This window comes from Lepidochelys olivacea (assembly GCF_965140295.1).
Source record: "Lepidochelys olivacea isolate rLepOli2 genome assembly, chromosome: 8".
NCBI classification, from domain to species: domain Eukaryota; kingdom Metazoa; phylum Chordata; order Testudines; family Cheloniidae; genus Lepidochelys; species Lepidochelys olivacea.
Genome location: NC_140418.1, coordinates 1,325,060 through 1,342,171, shown reverse-complemented (window position 1 = coordinate 1,342,171; position 17,112 = coordinate 1,325,060). Strand labels below are relative to the sequence as shown.

General features: G+C 62.6%; 1 protein-coding gene across 2 annotated transcripts in view; it reads left to right on the top strand.

Annotated features, from left to right (window-relative positions):
• Positions 1 to 17,112, top strand: part of UNC5A (unc-5 netrin receptor A) — a 71,704-nt gene that overhangs the window by 48,270 nt on the left and 6,322 nt on the right. The window contains exons 3-12 of one of the 2 annotated variants that reach the window (XM_084635695.1): positions 507 to 650; positions 920 to 1,023; positions 2,908 to 3,088; positions 3,386 to 3,553; positions 4,388 to 4,552; positions 11,700 to 11,888; positions 12,134 to 12,433; positions 12,630 to 12,717; positions 12,853 to 13,021; positions 13,682 to 13,915. In XM_084635695.1, the coding sequence (XP_084491821.1) occupies positions 507 to 650; positions 920 to 1,023; positions 2,908 to 3,088; positions 3,386 to 3,553; positions 4,388 to 4,552; positions 11,700 to 11,888; positions 12,134 to 12,433; positions 12,630 to 12,717; positions 12,853 to 13,021; positions 13,682 to 13,915 (1,742 nt within the window). The remainder of the gene's footprint in view (positions 1 to 506; positions 651 to 919; positions 1,024 to 2,907; positions 3,089 to 3,385; positions 3,554 to 4,387; positions 4,553 to 11,699; positions 11,889 to 12,133; positions 12,434 to 12,629; positions 12,718 to 12,852; positions 13,022 to 13,681; positions 13,916 to 17,112) is intronic. The other variant, XM_084635696.1, reaches the window with a different exon arrangement.

The window sequence follows — 17,112 nt, the reverse complement described above, 5'->3', positions numbered from 1 at the left end:
TGCCCCTCGCCCAGCGTTTGCAGCGACACTCACCCAGCGCTACGGTTGGGCAGGCAGCGGGCACAGCACAGGGAGTCCTTAGGGGAGCCCAGAGAGAGGCAGGTGAGAGCACGGCCCAGCCTGGCCAGCCCAGAACCTAGCTCCTCCCACCAGCCAGCTCTTATCCCCCTCCTCCCCACAACCCCGTAGCCATGCACAATATAGGGGAAACTGAGGCACACACAGGATTCATAAAACATGACAGACAGTTCTCCCTGGTCTCGGGGGCCCAGCTTGGAGATGGGATGACAGCTCTGCACCCACCTCGCCATGAACACCGTGGATCCGGGGGAGCCCCTGGGCCGAGCTGCCGTGGGACCTCAGGGGGCCCGTCTGGGCATGTGCTCGGTAATGGGCTGGCCCCTGTGAGGTCTGGGGGGCAGGGGCAGTGACACCCCAGCGTGTCACCCTCCTGCCCTGCCGCGGCGGATCCCTGACACGCTGCTCTCTCCTCGGCCTGCACCCAGGGCTGCCCCTCCTGGACGTCCGGATCGATATCTCCAGGCAGCAAGTGGAGCAGATCTTTGGGCTGGAGGAATACTGGTGCCAGTGCGTTGCCTGGAGCTCCTCGGGGACCACCAAGAGCCAGAAGGCCTACGTGCGCATTGCCTGTGAGTGCCCCGGCCCGCCCCTCCTCCCCCTGGGCATGGGGCATGGCGTTCCCTGGCTCCAGATCCCGAGCGGGCTGAGCCCTCCTGAGGAGCCCTGCCAGCACCTGTCTGGCATCCCCGCACCCGGGCAGCCGTCCCGGGCTGCACAGGGTTACTGGGCTCTGTGCCAGCAGCGGGGGGTCCGGGTGTTCCCGGCCGGTGGGCAGAGCCACCTGGCCTGGGGGCGCGTCTCATGTCAGTCGCCTCGGCTCTCTCGCCCTGTTCTCCAGACCTGAGGAAGAACTTTGAGGAGGAGCCGATGGGCAGGGAGGTCTCCATCGAGCAGGAGATCGTGCTGGCATGCCGGCCCCCGGAAGGGATCCCACCGGCCGAGGTGAGTGCAGGGTCCACACCTCCCATGGCTGGCAAGGGCCAGGCCTCACTCTGAAACTCAATGGGAACAAGCCGCGGCCGGGGCCGCCAGCGGGGTCCTGGGCCCCGTGCTCCATAACCACGTCACCTGCAAGGACACTGAATCCTCCCGGATCCAGCTGGCAGGTGACACAAAGGTGGTGGGAGTGGGGACCAGCGGGGAGCCAGGTCCTGACCTGGGGCGACCTGGGTCACTGGGAAAGCCGGGCACAAGCAGGCATTGGAAACTGTCTGCATGGAGCGCTCTGGGCTGGGCCGAGGGAATGCAGGCTGGGCGGACAGGGTGGGGACTGGCCTGGGAAGTCCCTCTACTGCAACGCCCCCGTGTCTTCCCCTCCCCCGTCTGCTGCAGCACCCCCGTGTCCTCCCCTCCCCCGTCTGCTGCAGCACCCCCGTGTCCTCCCCTCCCCCTCTACTGCAGCGCCCCCGTGTCCTCCCCTCCCCCTCTACTGCAGCGCCCCCGTGTCCTCCTCTCCCTCATCTCTTGCAGCGCCCCCATGTCCTCCCCTCCCCCTCTACTGCAGCGCCCCCGTGTCCTCCCCTCCCCCTCTACTGCAGCGCCCCTGTGTCCTCCCCTCCTCTGTCCGCTGCAGCACCCCGTGTCCTCCCCTCCCCCCTGCTGCAGCGCCCCTGTGTCCTCCTCTCCCCCATCTCTTGCAGCGCCCCCATGTCCTCCCCTCCCCCTCTACTGCAGTGCCCCCGTGTCCTCCCCTCCCCCCCTACTGCAGCACCCCATGTCCTCCCCTCCCCCCTGCTGCAGCGCCCCCGTGTCCTCCCCTCCCCCCTGCTGCAGCGCCCCCGTGTCCTCCCCTCCCCCCTGCTGCAGCGCCCCCGTGTCCTCCCCTCCCCCTCTACTGCAGTGCCCCCGTGTCCTCCCCTCCCCCCTGCTGCAGGAACCCCGTGTCCTCCCCTCCCCCCTGCTGCAGCGCCCCCGTGTCCTCCTCTCCCCCATCTCTTGCAGCAGCCCCCGTGTCCTTCCCTCCCCCTCTACTGCAGCAGCCCCCGTGTCTTCCCCTCCCCCCTGCTGCAGGACCCCGTGTCCTCCCCTCCCCCCTGCTGCAGCGCCCCCGTGTCCTCCCCTCCCCCCTGCTGCAGCGCCCCTGTGTCCTCCTCTCCCCCATCTCTTGCAGCGCCCCCATGTCCTCCCCTCCCCCTCTACTGCAGCACCCCATGTCCTCCCCTCCCCCCCTACTGCAGCACCCCATGTCCTCCCCTCCCCCCTGCTGCAGCACCCCCGTATCCTCCCCTCCCCCCTGCTGTAGGACCCCGTGTCCTCCCCTCCCCCCCTGCTGCAGCGCCCCCGTGTCCTCCCCTCCCCCCCTGCTGCAGCGCCCCCGTGTCCTCCTCTCCCCCATCTCTTGCAGCAGCCCCCGTGTCCTTCCCTCCCCCTCTACTGCAGCAGCCCCCGTGTCTTCCCCTCCCCCCTGCTGCAGGACCCCGTGTCCTCCCCTCCCCCTCTACTGCAGCGCCCCCGTATCCTCCCCTCCCCCTCTACTGCAGCGCCCCCGTGTCCTCCCCTCCCCCTCTACTGCAGCGCCCCCGTGTCCTCCCCTCCCCCCTGCTGCAGCAGCCCCGTGTCCTCCCCTCCCCCGTCCGCTGCAGCGCCCCCGTGTCCTCCCCTCCCCCCTGCTGCAGGACCCCCGTGTCCTCCCCTCCCCCTCTACTGCAGCGCCCCGTGTCCTCCCCTCCCCCCTGCTGCAGCGCCCCCGTGTCCTCCCCTCCCCCATGGGCCCCAGTGCCCCCGTGTCCTCCCCTCCCCCGTGGGCCCCAGTGCCCCCGTGTCCTCCCCTCCCCCGTGGGCCCCAGCGCCCCGTGTCCGCCCCGGCCTGACGCCCGCTGCCCGCAGGTGGAGTGGCTACGCAACGAGGAGCCGGTGGACCCGGCGCTGGACGCCAGCGTGTACGTGACGCCGGAGCACAGCCTGGTGGTGCCGCGGGCGCGCCTGGCCGACACGGCCAACTACACCTGCGTGGCCAAGAACATGGTGGCCCGTCGCCGTAGCTCCTCTGCCCCCGTCACCGTGTACGGTGAGGAGCCGCGGGGGGGCAGCGTGGGGCGGGGGCTGCAGCCAGCTGTGACGCAGGGAAACCCCAGCAAAGCAGGACCCCCCAGCTGTGTCTCCCCCCCCGTGTCTCCCTGTCTATCTCCCCACAGCCAGGCACCTCCCTGCAGCCCCGAAGCTTCCCCTGGAGCCAGCGAATCTCCCTGGAACAGGGCACCCCCGGGCGCCGCCTTCCCCAGCAAGGGCAGCCCCGGCCGGGAGCGCAGCCCGCCGTCCCAGGGCGCCCGGGGCTCGCGCTGACTCTGTCCCTTTCCCACCCCAGTGAACGGCGGCTGGTCGACTTGGGCAGGTTGGTCGGCCTGCAGCGCCGGCTGTGGACGGGGCTGGCAGAAGCGGAGTCGGAGCTGCACCAACCCCGCGCCCCTCAACGGGGGGACGTTCTGTGAGGGCCAGAACGTGCAGAAAAACGCCTGCACCACCCTGTGCCCAGGTACCCCCTCGGCCACCGCCATGCCCCCGCGCCCATGGCTCTGCAGCTCACACCAGGGAGAGCCATGCTCCGAAACGAATGGGGGACGGGGCAAGCTCCCCGCCAGCTCTGCTGGTGCCCCTCAGTCCCGACCCGCAGCCCCTGCTGTCCCAGGCGTGCTGCGGGGTGTGGTGACTGGAGGGAGGGTGGCAGGCTGAGAGCAGCAGCTTCCTTTCCTTTGTGAGTCCCCCCCACTCTGTGCCCAGCCCCTCCCCTCCCGGCTGTGTCATCTCCACCCCCACGTGTCCGTGTTCCCTTGTCAGTGGACCCTTGTCAGTGGTCCCGGCCCCGCTAGAAACCCGGGCAAGGAGCCAAGGGCTGGTGCTTGCCCCGCTGGGCAGAGCCATGGAGGGTGGGATTCCCGCTCGCAAGCTCAGGGCCTCCTTCCACATGGGTGCCCCCTGGCCTGCCCCACGGTGGGGCCTTTTCTGCGCCATGCTGGGGACAGGAAGCGGGTCTGTGCATGCAGAGGAGAGGTGCCCACTCAGGCTGGCACATGGGGCAGGGCTGGGGCCATGGGGATGTTGTTGGGGTTCACTAAAAGATAGGAGAAGTGCAGATGGAGCGTGAATGGGGGGAGAGCATGGGACAGAGGGGGTGTTATTGGGAGGTCATGAGGAGAAGGAGTGCAGTGGGCATGGAGGCACTGGGGTGGAGAGGGATGGGGTGCAATGGGCAGGGGGGCAGTAGGGAGGGGAGGTGGGGGGCAGTGGGGTGGGGCAGGGCAGTGGGTGGGGGGCAGTGGGGCAGAGGTCTGGCCGAGGTCCCCGCACGCTCACTGGCTGCTGTGTGCAGTGGACGGCGGCTGGTCGGGCTGGAGCCGGTGGTCGCTGTGTGCTCTGGACTGCACGCACTGGCGGAGCCGCGAGTGTTCGGAGCCGGCGCCTCGCAACGGGGGCCAGGAGTGCCAAGGAGCCGAGCTGGAGACCCGCAACTGCACCACCGAGCTCTGCAGCCACCGTGAGTGTCTCCTCCCTGGGGCCCTGCCTGTCCCACGCCCTGGCCCCCCCAGTCACAGAGCCCCAGGGGCTGAATCCCTCCCCCCCCCGGCACAGAGCCCCAGGGCTGGACCCCCCTCCGCACACACACAGCCCGGGGGGGGGGGGGTGTGCTCTGTGGCGAGCAGGGTTCCTGGCAGGGGCCGCCCCTGCTGAGCGGGGCTCAGCCGCCCGCCATGGGGACAGAAAAGCTGCAGCTCCCGGAGCTGGGGGTGGCTGGGCAGAGCCGGCCCAGGCTGCCCCACAGTGCTCAGGCTCGGTGCCCTGGAGCCGCTGGGAATGAGGTTCCAACACCCCCAGGGCACCCGCTCACTGGGGCGCCTCTCGGAGCAATCGGCCCCCTGTTCCCACCGAGAGCTCCCCACCGGGGGGCCACTTGATGGGCACGTGGGGGAGCCTCACGCCCCCAAAGGGCCCTGCCCCCAGCTCTGCAGCCGGCTGTGACTCCCAGCCGGCGTGTGGCACAGACGGGTTACTAGTCGCCTGCAGCAGGGCTAGGACAGGCCATGTGAGCACAGGGAGATTCAGCAAAGTCTCCCCCGCCCCCCAAGTCCCGCCCAGGAGACTGAGCAGCCTCCAGCAGCCCAGCCTAAGCCGCTCCCGGGCGCCCCCCCATCCTCTGGCTCGTTCCGGGGCCAGCCGGTCACCTGGCCGCCACCCCTCGCTTTGTTCTCCAGCTCCTCTGGCAGGCTCCTTGCAGAGGATGGGCCCCAGCCCTCAGTTGCCAGGATACAGAGGATCGGCCATTGTCTGGGCCCAGGCAGCCTGACCCCTGCCCTCTGGGGTTTCTGCAAGGGTCATGCACCCTTGTCCCAGCACCGAGATACTTGTGCAACATGTGGGGGAAACTGAGGTACACACCGTGTTCATGCAAAACATTAAGAAAATTCCCCCTTAGTCACAGCTGCCTGGTGCCATGGCCCTGGGGGGTGGCATGTGCCAGCTGCCAGGCCAGCGAGTGGGGCTGGGTCTGTCAGTCCTGGCTCATCAGTTAGCAGGATTGCCAGCGTCTGCGCCCAGTAGGAGCCCCTAGCTGACCCCTTGGCCACCCCACCCCATTCCCTGCATCCTCTGCACCCCTGGCCCATGTCTGACAGAGGGGACCCCCCGCCAGGTGTAGCCTGGGGCCTGAGAGGGAGCAGCAGGGCCCATCAGTGCTCAGCTCGTTAGCTTTGCCATTTACATCAAATCACAAATTCTCCCAGCGCCGTCCCATCCCCCGGAACCAGCTGGTGGGTGGGTGGGGGACTAGGGAGTGCCAGGAGTTGGGCTGCAAATGCACACATACACGTGAACTGGCAGCCTGGCGTGCGATCACCAGGCCCGTGGGCACGCACACCCCACTCTCAGGGGCACGCTCCCCTGGTCCCCACCCCATGGGAAGCAAGTCTAAGGGGAAAAGCAAGTGAAGACAGTTGGCAGTTTTTCAAAGAGACGTTATTAAGGGCAGCAGAGCAAACTATCCCGCTGCGTAGGAAAGATGGGAAGTCTGGCAAGAGACCAGACTGGTTTAACCAGGAGATCATCAATGATCTAAAAATCAAAAAAGAGTCCTGCAAAAAGTGAAAACTTGGTCAAATGACAAAGGATGAGTATAAATAAATAACAGAAGTATGTAGGGACAAAATTGGAAAAGCCAAGGCACAAAATGAGATCAAACTAGCTAGACACATAAAAGGAAACAAGAAAACATTCTAGAAATACATTAGAAGCAAGAGGAAGACCAAGGACAGAGTAGGCCCTGTGACAAAGCGGGACTGTTCTTAATGTTTCCTCTGAATACTATGGGGGTGCCTCAGTTTCACCTATGCAGTTCTTAAGTTTCTAGGTGGTAGGGTAAGGGTGTGTGATCGTTGCAGAGCCCTACAGGGGAGGTGTGTGCAGGGGTCTGGACACAGAGAATGGCCGACACCCTGTATCCTGGCCACTGGTGGCCTGGGCCCTTCCCCCCTGCAAGGTGAGAGCTAAAGGGTTGGAGAACAAAGGAATCCGGTGACCTCCTGGCCCGGGAAAGGGACAAAACCCAGAGGAAGAGGGGCTGGAGAGAGTTTCAGTTTGGGGCTGGCTAGGACATGAAGTGAAGGGCAGACGTGGTTGTCTGGATCACTGCCCCCCAAAATGGACCCAGCTGAGGGGTCCTGTTCTCTGCACCTACAAGCTCTGTGTTAGACCATGTTCCTGTCATCTGATAAACCTTCTGTTTTACTGGCTGGCTGAGAGTCACGTCTGACTGTGGAGTTGGGGGGCAGGACCCTCTGGCTTCCCCAGGACCCCGCCTGGGCGGACTCGCTGGGGGAAGCGCAGGGAGGGGCAGAGCAGGCTGAATGCTCCGAGGTCAGACCCGGGAAGGTGGAAGCCGGGTGAGCTGTGTGTCCTGCACACAGGCTGCTCACAGAAAGGAGACTTCCCCAGAGTCCTGACTGGCTTTGTAGGGAGCAGTTCTAGAGCATCGGCCGGGGACTCCGTGACAGGCCCCTTACTCAATGAGGCAGGAAAGACGATAACAGAAAATGTGGAAATGGCAGATGTGCTTAATGACTTCTTTGCTTTGGTTTTCTCCAAGAAGGTTGGTGGTGATTGGACATCTAACATAGTGAATGATGTAGGATCAGAAGAGGCTAAAATAGGGAAAGAACAAATTAAAATTACTTAGACGAGTTAGATGTTTTCCAGTCACCAGGGTCTGATGAAACACATCCTAGAATACTCAAGGAGCTGACTGAGGAGATATCTGAGCCATTAGCAATTCTCTTTGAAAAGTCATGGAAGACAGGAGAGATTCTAGAAGACTGGAAAAGGGCAAATCTAGTGCCCATCTATAAAAAGGGGAACAAGGCGAAAGATAATGGAGCAAATAATTAAGCAATCAGTTTGCAAACATCTAGAAGATACTAAGGTGATAAGTAACAGTCAGTGTGGATTTGTCAAGAACAAATCCTGTCAGACCAACCTAATAGCTTTCTTTGACAGGGTAACAGGTTTTGCGGATGGGGGGAAGCGGTAGACATGGTCGATCTTGACTTTAGTAAGGCTTTGATGCAGTCTTGCATGACTTTCTCATAAACAAACTAGGGAAATACAACCTAGATGGAGCTACTACAAGGTGGGTGCAAAAGTGGTTGGAAAATCGTTCCTGGCGAGTAGTTATCAGTGGTTCACAGTCATGCTGGAAGGGCGTAACGAGTGGGGTCCTGCAGGGATCAGTTCTGGGTCTGGGCCTGTTCAATATCTTCATCAATGATTTCAATAATGGCATAGAGAGAACACTTCTAAAGTTTGCGGACGATACCAAGCTGGGAGGGGTTGCAAGTGCTTTGGAGGACAGGATTAAAATTCAAAATCATCTGGACAAACTGCAGAAATGGTCTGAAGTAAATAGGGTGAAATTCAATAAGGACAAACGCAAAGTACTCCACTTAGGAAGGAACAATCCGTTGCACACACACAATGGGAAATGACTGCCTAGGAAGGAGTCCTGCGGAAAGGGATCTGGGGGTCATAGTGGACCACAAGCTAAATATAAGTCAACAGTGTAATGCTGTTGTAAGCAAGACACGAGAACATAAGAACATACTGCGTCAGACCAAGAGTCCATCTAGCCCAGTATCCTGTCTGCCAACAGTGGCCAATGCCAGGTGCCCAGAGGGAATGAACAGAACAGGGAATCATCAAGTGATCCATCCCCTGTCACCCATTCCCAGCTTCTGGCAAACAGAGGCTAGGGACACCCTCCCTGCCCATCCTGGCTAGTAGCCATTGATGGACCTATCCTCCATGAATTTATCTAGTTCTTTTTTGAACCCTGTTATCGTCTTGGCCTTCACAACATCCTCTGGCAAAGAGTTCCACAGGTTAACTGTGCTTTGTGTGAAGAAATACTTCCTTTGGTTTGTTTTAAATCTGCTGCCTTCATTGGGTGGCCCCTAGTTCTTGTGTTATGAGAAGGAATAAATAACACTTCCTTATTTATGTCTCCACACCAGTCTTGATTTTATAGACCTCTATCATATCCCCCCGTAGTTGTCTTTTTTCCAAGCTGAAAAGTCCCAGTCTTATTAATCTCTCCTCATATGGCAGACGCTCCATCCCCCGAATAATTTTTGTTGCCCTTTTCTGAACCTTTTCCAATTCCAATAGATCTTTTTTGAGATGGGGCGACCACATCTGCACGCAGTATTCAAGATGTGGGTGTACCAGGGATTTATGTAGATGCAACATGGTATTTTCTGTCTTATTATCTCTCTCTTTCTTAATGATTCCCAATGTTGTTTTTTTGATGGCCGGTGCACACTGAGTGGATGTTTTCAGAGAACTCTCCACAATGACTCCCAAGCTCTCTTTCTTGAGTGGTAACAGCTAATTTAGACCCCATCATTTTATAGGTATAGTTAGGATGATGTTTTCCAATGTGCATTACTTTGCATTTATCAACGTTGAATTTCATCAGCCATTTTGTAGCCCAGTCACCCAGTTCTAACAGATCCTTTTGTAGGTCTTCGCAGTCTGCCAGGACTTAACTGTCTTGAGTAGTTTTGTATCATCTGCAAATTTTGCCACCTCACTGTTTACCCCTTTTTCCAGATCATTTATGAATATGTTGAATCGGACTGGGCCCAGTACAGACCCATGGGGGACACCACTCTTTACCTCTCTCCATTCTCAAAACTGACCATTTATTCCTACCCTTCGTTTCCTGTCTTTTAACCAGTTACCAATCCATGAGAGGACCTTCCCTCCTATTCCATGACTGCTTACTTTGCTTAAGAGACTTTGGTGAGGGACCTTATCAACGGCTTTCTGAAAATCTAAGTACACTATGTCCACTGGATCACCCTTGTTCACATGCTTGTTGACCCCCTCAAAGCGTTCTAGTAGATTGGTGAGGCATGATTTCCCTTTACAAACACCATGTTGACTCTTCCCCAACACGTTATGTTTATCTGCATGCCTGACAATGTTCATCTCTGTGTCTGACAATTTTGTTCTTTACTATAGTTTCAACCAGTTTGCCCAGTACTGAAGTCAGGCTTACTGGCCTGTAATTGCCAGGGTCACCTCTGGATACCTTTTTAAAAATTGGCATCACATTAGCTAACCTTCAGTCATCTGGCACAAAAGCGGATTTAAATGATAGGTTACAGACTACAGTTAGTAGTTCTGCAATTTCACATTTGAGTTCGAGAAGTAATTCTTTCGCTCTACTCTGTGCTGATTAGGCCTCCACTGGAATATTGTGTCCAGGTCTGGGCGCCACATTTCAGGAAAGATGTGGAGAAATTGGAGAAAGTCCAGAGAAGAGCAACACAAATGATGAAAGGTCCAGAAAACAGGACCTATGAGGGAAGATTAAAAAATCTGGGTTTGTTTTCTCTGGAGAAGAGAAGACTGAGAGGGGACATGGTAACAGTTTTCAAGTACATAAAAGTTTGTTACAAGGAAGAGGGAGAAGAATTGTTCTCCTTAACCTCTGAGGACAGGACAAGAAGCAATGGGCTTCAATTGCAGCAAGGGTGGTTTAGGTTGGACATTAGGAAAAGCTTCCTGTGAGGGTGGTTAAGCACTGGAATAAATTGCCCAGGGAGGTGGTGGAATCTCCATCACTGGAGATGTTTAAGAGCAGGTTGGACAAACACCTGTCAGGGATGGTCTAGATAATACTGAGTCCTGCCAAAAGTGCAGGGGTCTGGACTAGATGTCCTCGCGAGGTCCATTCCAGTCCTGTGATTCTATGTCAGGCCAATGCTCACACGGCCTCAGCTGCGCTTCCCATGTGGACAGAGCCGCTCTGCGAACGCAGGTCCCAGGGGTGGGGCTGTGACAATGGTGCCTGTGGGAGCCAGCTGAGGTCACTCAGTTAGGGTGAACTGCAAACAGAACGGGGCAGACAAACCCCAAAGGCTGGTGGATAGTCCAACACTTAGATTTACCCAGCCAGCCCAAAACAGCTTCTATAGTACTCCCTGGTTACTCAGACGTCCAAATAATGCAGTTCCCTTAATGTGCCCAGCCTCAGGCCTCCATCCAGACACACCTGTCAGATGTGATGATGATCACTGAAAATCTTTTCTCGTCATATAAAAGAAAAGGTTCTTCCAGCCCCAAAGGATCAGCCCCACACGCAGGTCCAGCTATAACTTCGATCTTACCCCGAATACACGCTTACAGTCAATTCCTATTAACTAAACTAACATTTATTAAAAAAGAAAAGAGAGAGAGTTAGTTGAAAGAGCAATATACAGACAGACTTGAGTTCAATTCTTGAGGTCCAGATACAGAGCAGAGATGAGCTTGTAGTTGCCAAAAGTCCTTTTAGAAATAGTCCAGAGGTTACAGTCCAATGTCGATCTTCAGGGTGGCTTCAGTCAGTGACTGGGGATCTCAATTCTTGTGGCTTAAGGTTTCCCCCTCTTGAAACCCAAAGCCGATTGGAGATGAAGAAGGATCGTGTCTCCAGGGTTTTTATACATTTCCAGCAGCCTTTTGGCCAGAGAAAACAATCGGCTCAAGCTTCCTTCTCCCAAACATCCTGGCAATTAGCACAGGGTCATTCATCCATTGAGCAGTTCAGACACCAGTTACCACAACCTTCAAAGAGACATATTTACAATAATACTATGGCCCTCCAGTGTCTTCCTAAATGTTAATATTCCTCCTTTTTTCTTTTGATCTTCGAATCAAAGCCACAGCCATAGACAAGACTCGTTTGCTGACATCACAAGCCCTGAGCCAGTGTCTCCCCTTCTCTCTCTCACCATGCTGGCTGCATTTCACAGCTCTGTTCATTTCCATCTCTCCCTAATCAGTCTTTAAAGCTCAGCCCTGGGTCAGGGCAGTCTGGGAGGTAATTAACTCTTTTTGGCCCTGTCACCTCTCAGTGAGATATTATATTACACTCATAAAGTCACAGGGGCCCAGTAGGGAGCCTGGCCCTGGCACAAGCCCCACAGAAGGCCTGAGCCTTGATCGGGCACTTGCGCAAGGATACACCCTCACGCCGAGCCCCAGCCTCCTTGGGCACCTGCCTGTCCCCTCCTGTGGGGGGCGCTGCAGTACAGGCCCCCGCAGCTCCGGCCGGAGCAAAGCCTGGCTCAGTGCAGTTCTCCCCCCAGCTGCCTCTGGCCCCGAGGACGTGGCGCTGTACGTGGGGCTCGTGGCCGTGGCCGTCTGCCTGGTGCTCCTGCTTCTCGTGGTGGTCCTGGTCTGCTGCCGCAAGAAGGGGGGCCTGGACCCCGACGTGGCCGACTCATCCATCCTCACCGCCGGCTTCCAGCCCGTCAGCAGCAAGCCAGCCAAGGCAGGTGCGTGCGGCATGGGGGGCGTGGGCAGCGCTGGGCGGGGTGCAGCTGCCACGGGAATGGGCAGCACGGTCCCGGAGGGCTCGTCCCTGCCAGCCTGCTGGCACAGAGCCGGGCCCAGAACCCTTCCCATTGGCCTGGGCAAGGGGCAGGACCTCCCTGCCCTGGGGGTGGGGCTCTCTGCCCCTCGGGAGCCCCCTGACCATGTGGGGGCAGCTCTGACCTGCTCACCCTCTGCCCGCTCACAGGGACATCCCACCTGCTCACCATCCAGCCCGACCTCAGCACCACCACCATGACCTACCAGGGCTCCCTGTGCTCACGCCAGGACAGGCACAGCAAGTTCCAGCTCAGCAACGGGCACCTGCTGAGCCCCCTGGGCACCGGACGCCACACCCTGCACCACAGCTCGCCCGCCGCTGAGGGCGTGGATTTCGTCTCACGCTTCGCCGCCCAGAGCTGCTTCCGCTCCCTGCCCCGGGGCGCTGCCAACATGGCCTACGGCACCTTCAATTTCCTGGGGGGGCGGCTCCTGATCCCCAACACAGGTGCGGCTGGCGCGGGGGTGGGGCGGCACCCTGGGGAGTCCGTCCCCCTGCCCACCAGGCAGTGGGTGCTGTGGGGTGTCGGGGCTAGCCATGGGTGGCACGGGGCAGGGCTGGAGCCAGAAAGACTGGCGGGCCCCATGGGTGGTGCTGGGATCAGGGCAGCACCCGCTGACCCGCACCATCTGCCCTGCTGCAGGGATCAGCCTGCTCATCCCGCCTGACGCCATCCCGCGGGGGAAGATCTACGAGGTCTACCTGACGCTGCACAAGCAGGAGGACGCGAGGTAGGCGTTTTAAACCTGCAGCTCTGCCAGCCCCTGCGCCACGGGCATGGAGCTCCCTGCAGCTGGCGCCAGCCCCGTGCCCTGGCAGTGCCCCCGTCTCACCCCTCTCCCATCCTCTCTCCTCTCCCTGTGGAGGTTGCCCCTCGCCGGCTGCCAGACCCTGCTGAGCCCCATCGTCAGCTGCGGGCCCCCGGGGGTGCTGCTCACGCGCCCCGCCATCCTGGCCCTGGGGCACTGCGTGGAGGCCAACGCCGCCGACTGGAGCATCCGCCTGAAGAAGCAGTCGTGTGAGGGCACCTGGGAGGTGAGTGCCCAGGACGGGGCCCACAAGGGGGGGCTGACATTGGTGGTGCCGAAGGGACCCCGAAGGCACTCACAGGGGTGAACATGCCCTCCCCTCCCCCGACACAGTCTGGGAAAGAAACCAGCCAGGCCCGGGGTCCCTGCTCAGAGCCTCCCAGGGCACGGGAAAGGTGAGCCCGGCTGGGGGAGGGTCCTGACTGAGCCCCCCAGGGCAAGCCTTGCTTGGAGCCCCCCAGGGCAGGGGCAGGTCCCCACTTGGAGCTCCCCAGGGCAGGGGGTGGGTGAGCCCAGCTCGGGGCAGGTCCCTGCTTGGAGACCCCCCAGGGCAGGGGCAGGTCCCCCCTCGGAGCCCCCCGGGGCAGGGGGAGGGTCCCCGCTCGGAGCCCCCTGGGCAGGGGGAGGGGGAGGGTCCCCGCTCGGAGCCCCCCAGGGCAGGGGGAGGGTCCCCACTCGGAGCCCCCTGGGGCAGGGGGTGGGGGAGGGTCCATGCTCGGAGCCCCCCAAGGCAGGGGGAGGGTACCTTCTCGGAGCCCCCTGGGAAGGGGCAGGTCCCTGGTCGGAGCCCCCCAGGCAGGGGGAGCGGGAGGGTCCCCGCTCGGAGCCCCCCAGCAGGGCTGAGGGGCCGGGCGGGCACGTGCCCAGCGGTGGGTCTCTGCCGCAGGACGTGCTGCAGGTCGGGGAGCAGCCGGCCTCGGGGCTCTACTTCTGCCAGCTGGAGGGCCAGGCCGCCTACGTCTTCACGGAGCAGCTGGGGCGCTTTGCCCTGGTCGGGGAGTCGCTCAGCATGGCGGCCGCCAAGCGCCTCAAGCTCCTACTCTTCGCGCCGGCCTCCTGCAGCTCCCTGGAGTACAGCGTCCGCGTGTACTGCCTGCGCGACACCCCCGACGTGCTGCAGGTACCGCCCCCCCGCCTGCCCCACGGCCTGCCCCACAGCCTGCCCCATAGCCTGCCCCCGGCCTGCCCCCCGCCCGGCCTCCTGCAGCTCCCTGGAGTACAGCGTCCGCGTGTACTGCCTGCGCGACACCCCCGACGTGCTGCAGGTACCGCCCCACGGCCTGCCCCACGGCCTGCCCCACAGCCTGCCCCATAGCCTGCCCCCGGCCTGCCCCCCGCCCGGCCTCCTGCAGCTCCCTGGAGTACAGCGTCCGCGTGTACTGCCTGCGCGACACCCCCGACGTGCTGCAGGTACCGCCCCCCGCCTGCCCCACGGCCTGCCCCACGGCCTGCCCCATAGCCTGCCCCCGGCCTGCCCCCCGCCCGGCCTCCTGCAGCTCCCTGGAGTACAGCGTCCGCGTGTACTGCCTGCGCGACACCCCCGACGTGCTGCAGGTACCGCCCCCCGCCTGCCCCACGGCCTGCCCCACAGCCTGCCCCATAGCCTGCCCCCGGCCTGCCCCCCGCCCGGCCTCCTGCAGCTCCCTGGAGTACAGCGTCCGCGTGTACTGCCTGCGCGACACCCCCGACGTGCTGCAGGTACCGCCCCACGGCCTGCCCCACGGCCTGCCCCACAGCCTGCCCCATAGCCTGCCCCCGGCCTGCCCCCCGCCCGGCCTCCTGCAGCTCCCTGGAGTACAGCGTCCGCGTGTACTGCCTGCGCGACACCCCCGACGTGCTGCAGGTACCGCCCCCCGCCTGCCCCACGGCCTGCCCCACGGCCTGCCCCATAGCCTGCCCCCGGCCTGCCCCCCGCCCGGCCTCCTGCAGCTCCCTGGAGTACAGCGTCCGCGTGTACTGCCTGCGCGACACCCCCGACGTGCTGCAGGTACCGCCCCCCGCCTGCCCCACGGCCTGCCCCACGGCCTGCCCCATAGCCTGCCCCCGGCCTGCCCCCCGCCCGGCCTCCTGCAGCTCCCTGGAGTACAGCGTCCGCGTGTACTGCCTGCGCGACACCCCCGACGTGCTGCAGGTACCGCCCCCCGCCTGCCCCACGGCCTGCCCCACGGCCTGCCCCACGGCCTGCCCCATAGCCTGCCCCCGGCCTGCCCCCCGCCCGGCCTCCTGCAGCTCCCTGGAGTACAGCGTCCGCGTGTACTGCCTGCGCGACACCCCCGACGTGCTGCAGGTACTGCCCCCCGCCTGCCCCACGGCCTGCCCCATAGCCTGCCCCCGGCCTGCCCCCCGCCCGGCCTCCTGCAGCTCCCTGGAGTACAGCGTCCGCGTGTACTGCCTGCGTGACACCCCCGACGTGCTGCAGGTACCGCCCCCCCGCCTGCCCCACGGCCTGCCCCACAGCCTGCCCCATAGCCTGCCCCCGGCCTGCCCCCCGCCCGGCCTCCTGCAGCTCCCTGGAGTACAGCGTCCGCGTGTACTGCCTGCACGACACCCCCGACGTGCTGCAGGTACCGCCCCCCGCCTGCCCCACGGCCTGCCCCACGGCCTGCCCCATAGCCTGCCCCCGGCCTGCCCCCCGCCCGGCCTCCTGCAGCTCCCTGGAGCACAGCGTCCGCGTGTACTGCCTGCGCGACACCCCCGACGTGCTGCAGGTACCGCCCCCCGCCTGCCCCACGGCCTGCCCCACGGCCAGCCCCACAGCCTGCCCCATAGCCTGCCCCCCGCCCGGCCTCCTGCAGCTCCCTGGAGTACAGCGTCCGCGTGTACTGCCTGCGCGACACCCCCGACGTGCTGCAGGTACCGCCCCCCGCCTGCCCCACGGCCTGCCCCACGGCCAGCCCCACAGCCTGCCTCATAGCCTGCCCCCCGCCCGGCCTCCTGCAGCTCCCTGGAGTACAGCGTCCGCGTGTACTGCCTGCGCGACACCCCCGACGTGCTGCAGGTACCGCCCCCCGCCTGCCCCACGGCCTGCCCCACAGCCTGCCCCATAGCCTGCCCCCGGCCTGCCCCCCGCCCGGCCTCCTGCAGCTCCCTGGAGCACAGCGTCCGCGTGTACTGCCTGCGCGACACCCCCGACGTGCTGCAGGTACCGCCCCCCGCCTGCCCCACGGCCTGCCCCACAGCCTGCCCCATAGCCTGCCCCCCGCCCGGCCTCTTGCAGCTCCCTGGAGCACAGCGTCCGCGTGTACTGCCTGCGCGACACCCCCGACATGCTGCAGGTACCGCCCCATGGCCTGCCCCACGGCCTGCCCCACAGCCTGCCCCATAGCCTGCCCCCCGCCCGGCCTCTTGCAGCTCCCTGGAGTACAGCGTCCGCGTGTACTGCCTGCGCGACACCCCCGACGTGCTGCAGGTACCGCCCCCCGCCTGCCCCACGGCCTGCCCACGGCTTGCCCACGGCCTGCCCCCCGCCCGGCCTCCTGCAGCTCCCTGGAGCACAGCGTCTGCGTGTACTGCCTGCGCGACACCCCCGACGTGCTGCAGGTACCGCCCCCCGTCTGCCCCACAGCCTGCCCCACAGCCTGGCCCACGGCCCTGCCTCCTGCGCTGCCCCCCAGCCTGACCCCCACCCTTCCCTGCCCCACAGCCTGACCCCCGGCCTGACCCCAGCCCTGCCTGTCAGCCCTGCCCTGACCCCTGCTCTGACCCCAGCCCTGCCCCCAGCCCTGTCCCCGACTCACTTTTGCCAAAGAGGAGCCGGTGCCCCCAGCCCAGCTGAGAGAGGTCTGTGCCAGACCCGGGGGGCACATGGAGAGCGGGGGGAGCTCTGGCACTGGGGGGACTCCCGGCCACTCCAGCCCCAGCCTCTCCCACCAGGGGGTGCTGTAGGCAGCAGGGTGGGAGTGCTGTCATGGGGGGAGCTCCCTGCTACTCCAGTCCTGGCAGGGTTCTGGCCCTTAGTCATGTTCCTAGCCCCCCAGCCAGTTCCCGTCCCATCTACGTGAGAACGGCCACACGGGGTCAGCCCAATGGCCCGTCCAGCCCCATGTCCTGTCTGCTGCCAGCTGCTACTGCCAGGTGCTTCAGAGGGAGTGAACAGAACAGGGCAAGGGCAAGGGCGAGTGATTCGTACCCTGGCATCCAGCGAGTCCTTTTACACCTGACTCGCCAGAGTTTATGCTCCTTGCTATTTTCCTCAGCAGAAGTTGACTTCCAATTTTTAAAGGGTGCCTCTTTGCTTCTAACAACCTCTGAGACTCTGCTGTTTGCCACGCTGACATTTTTTTGGACTTCTTACTGGTTTTTTATTTGGGGTGTGCA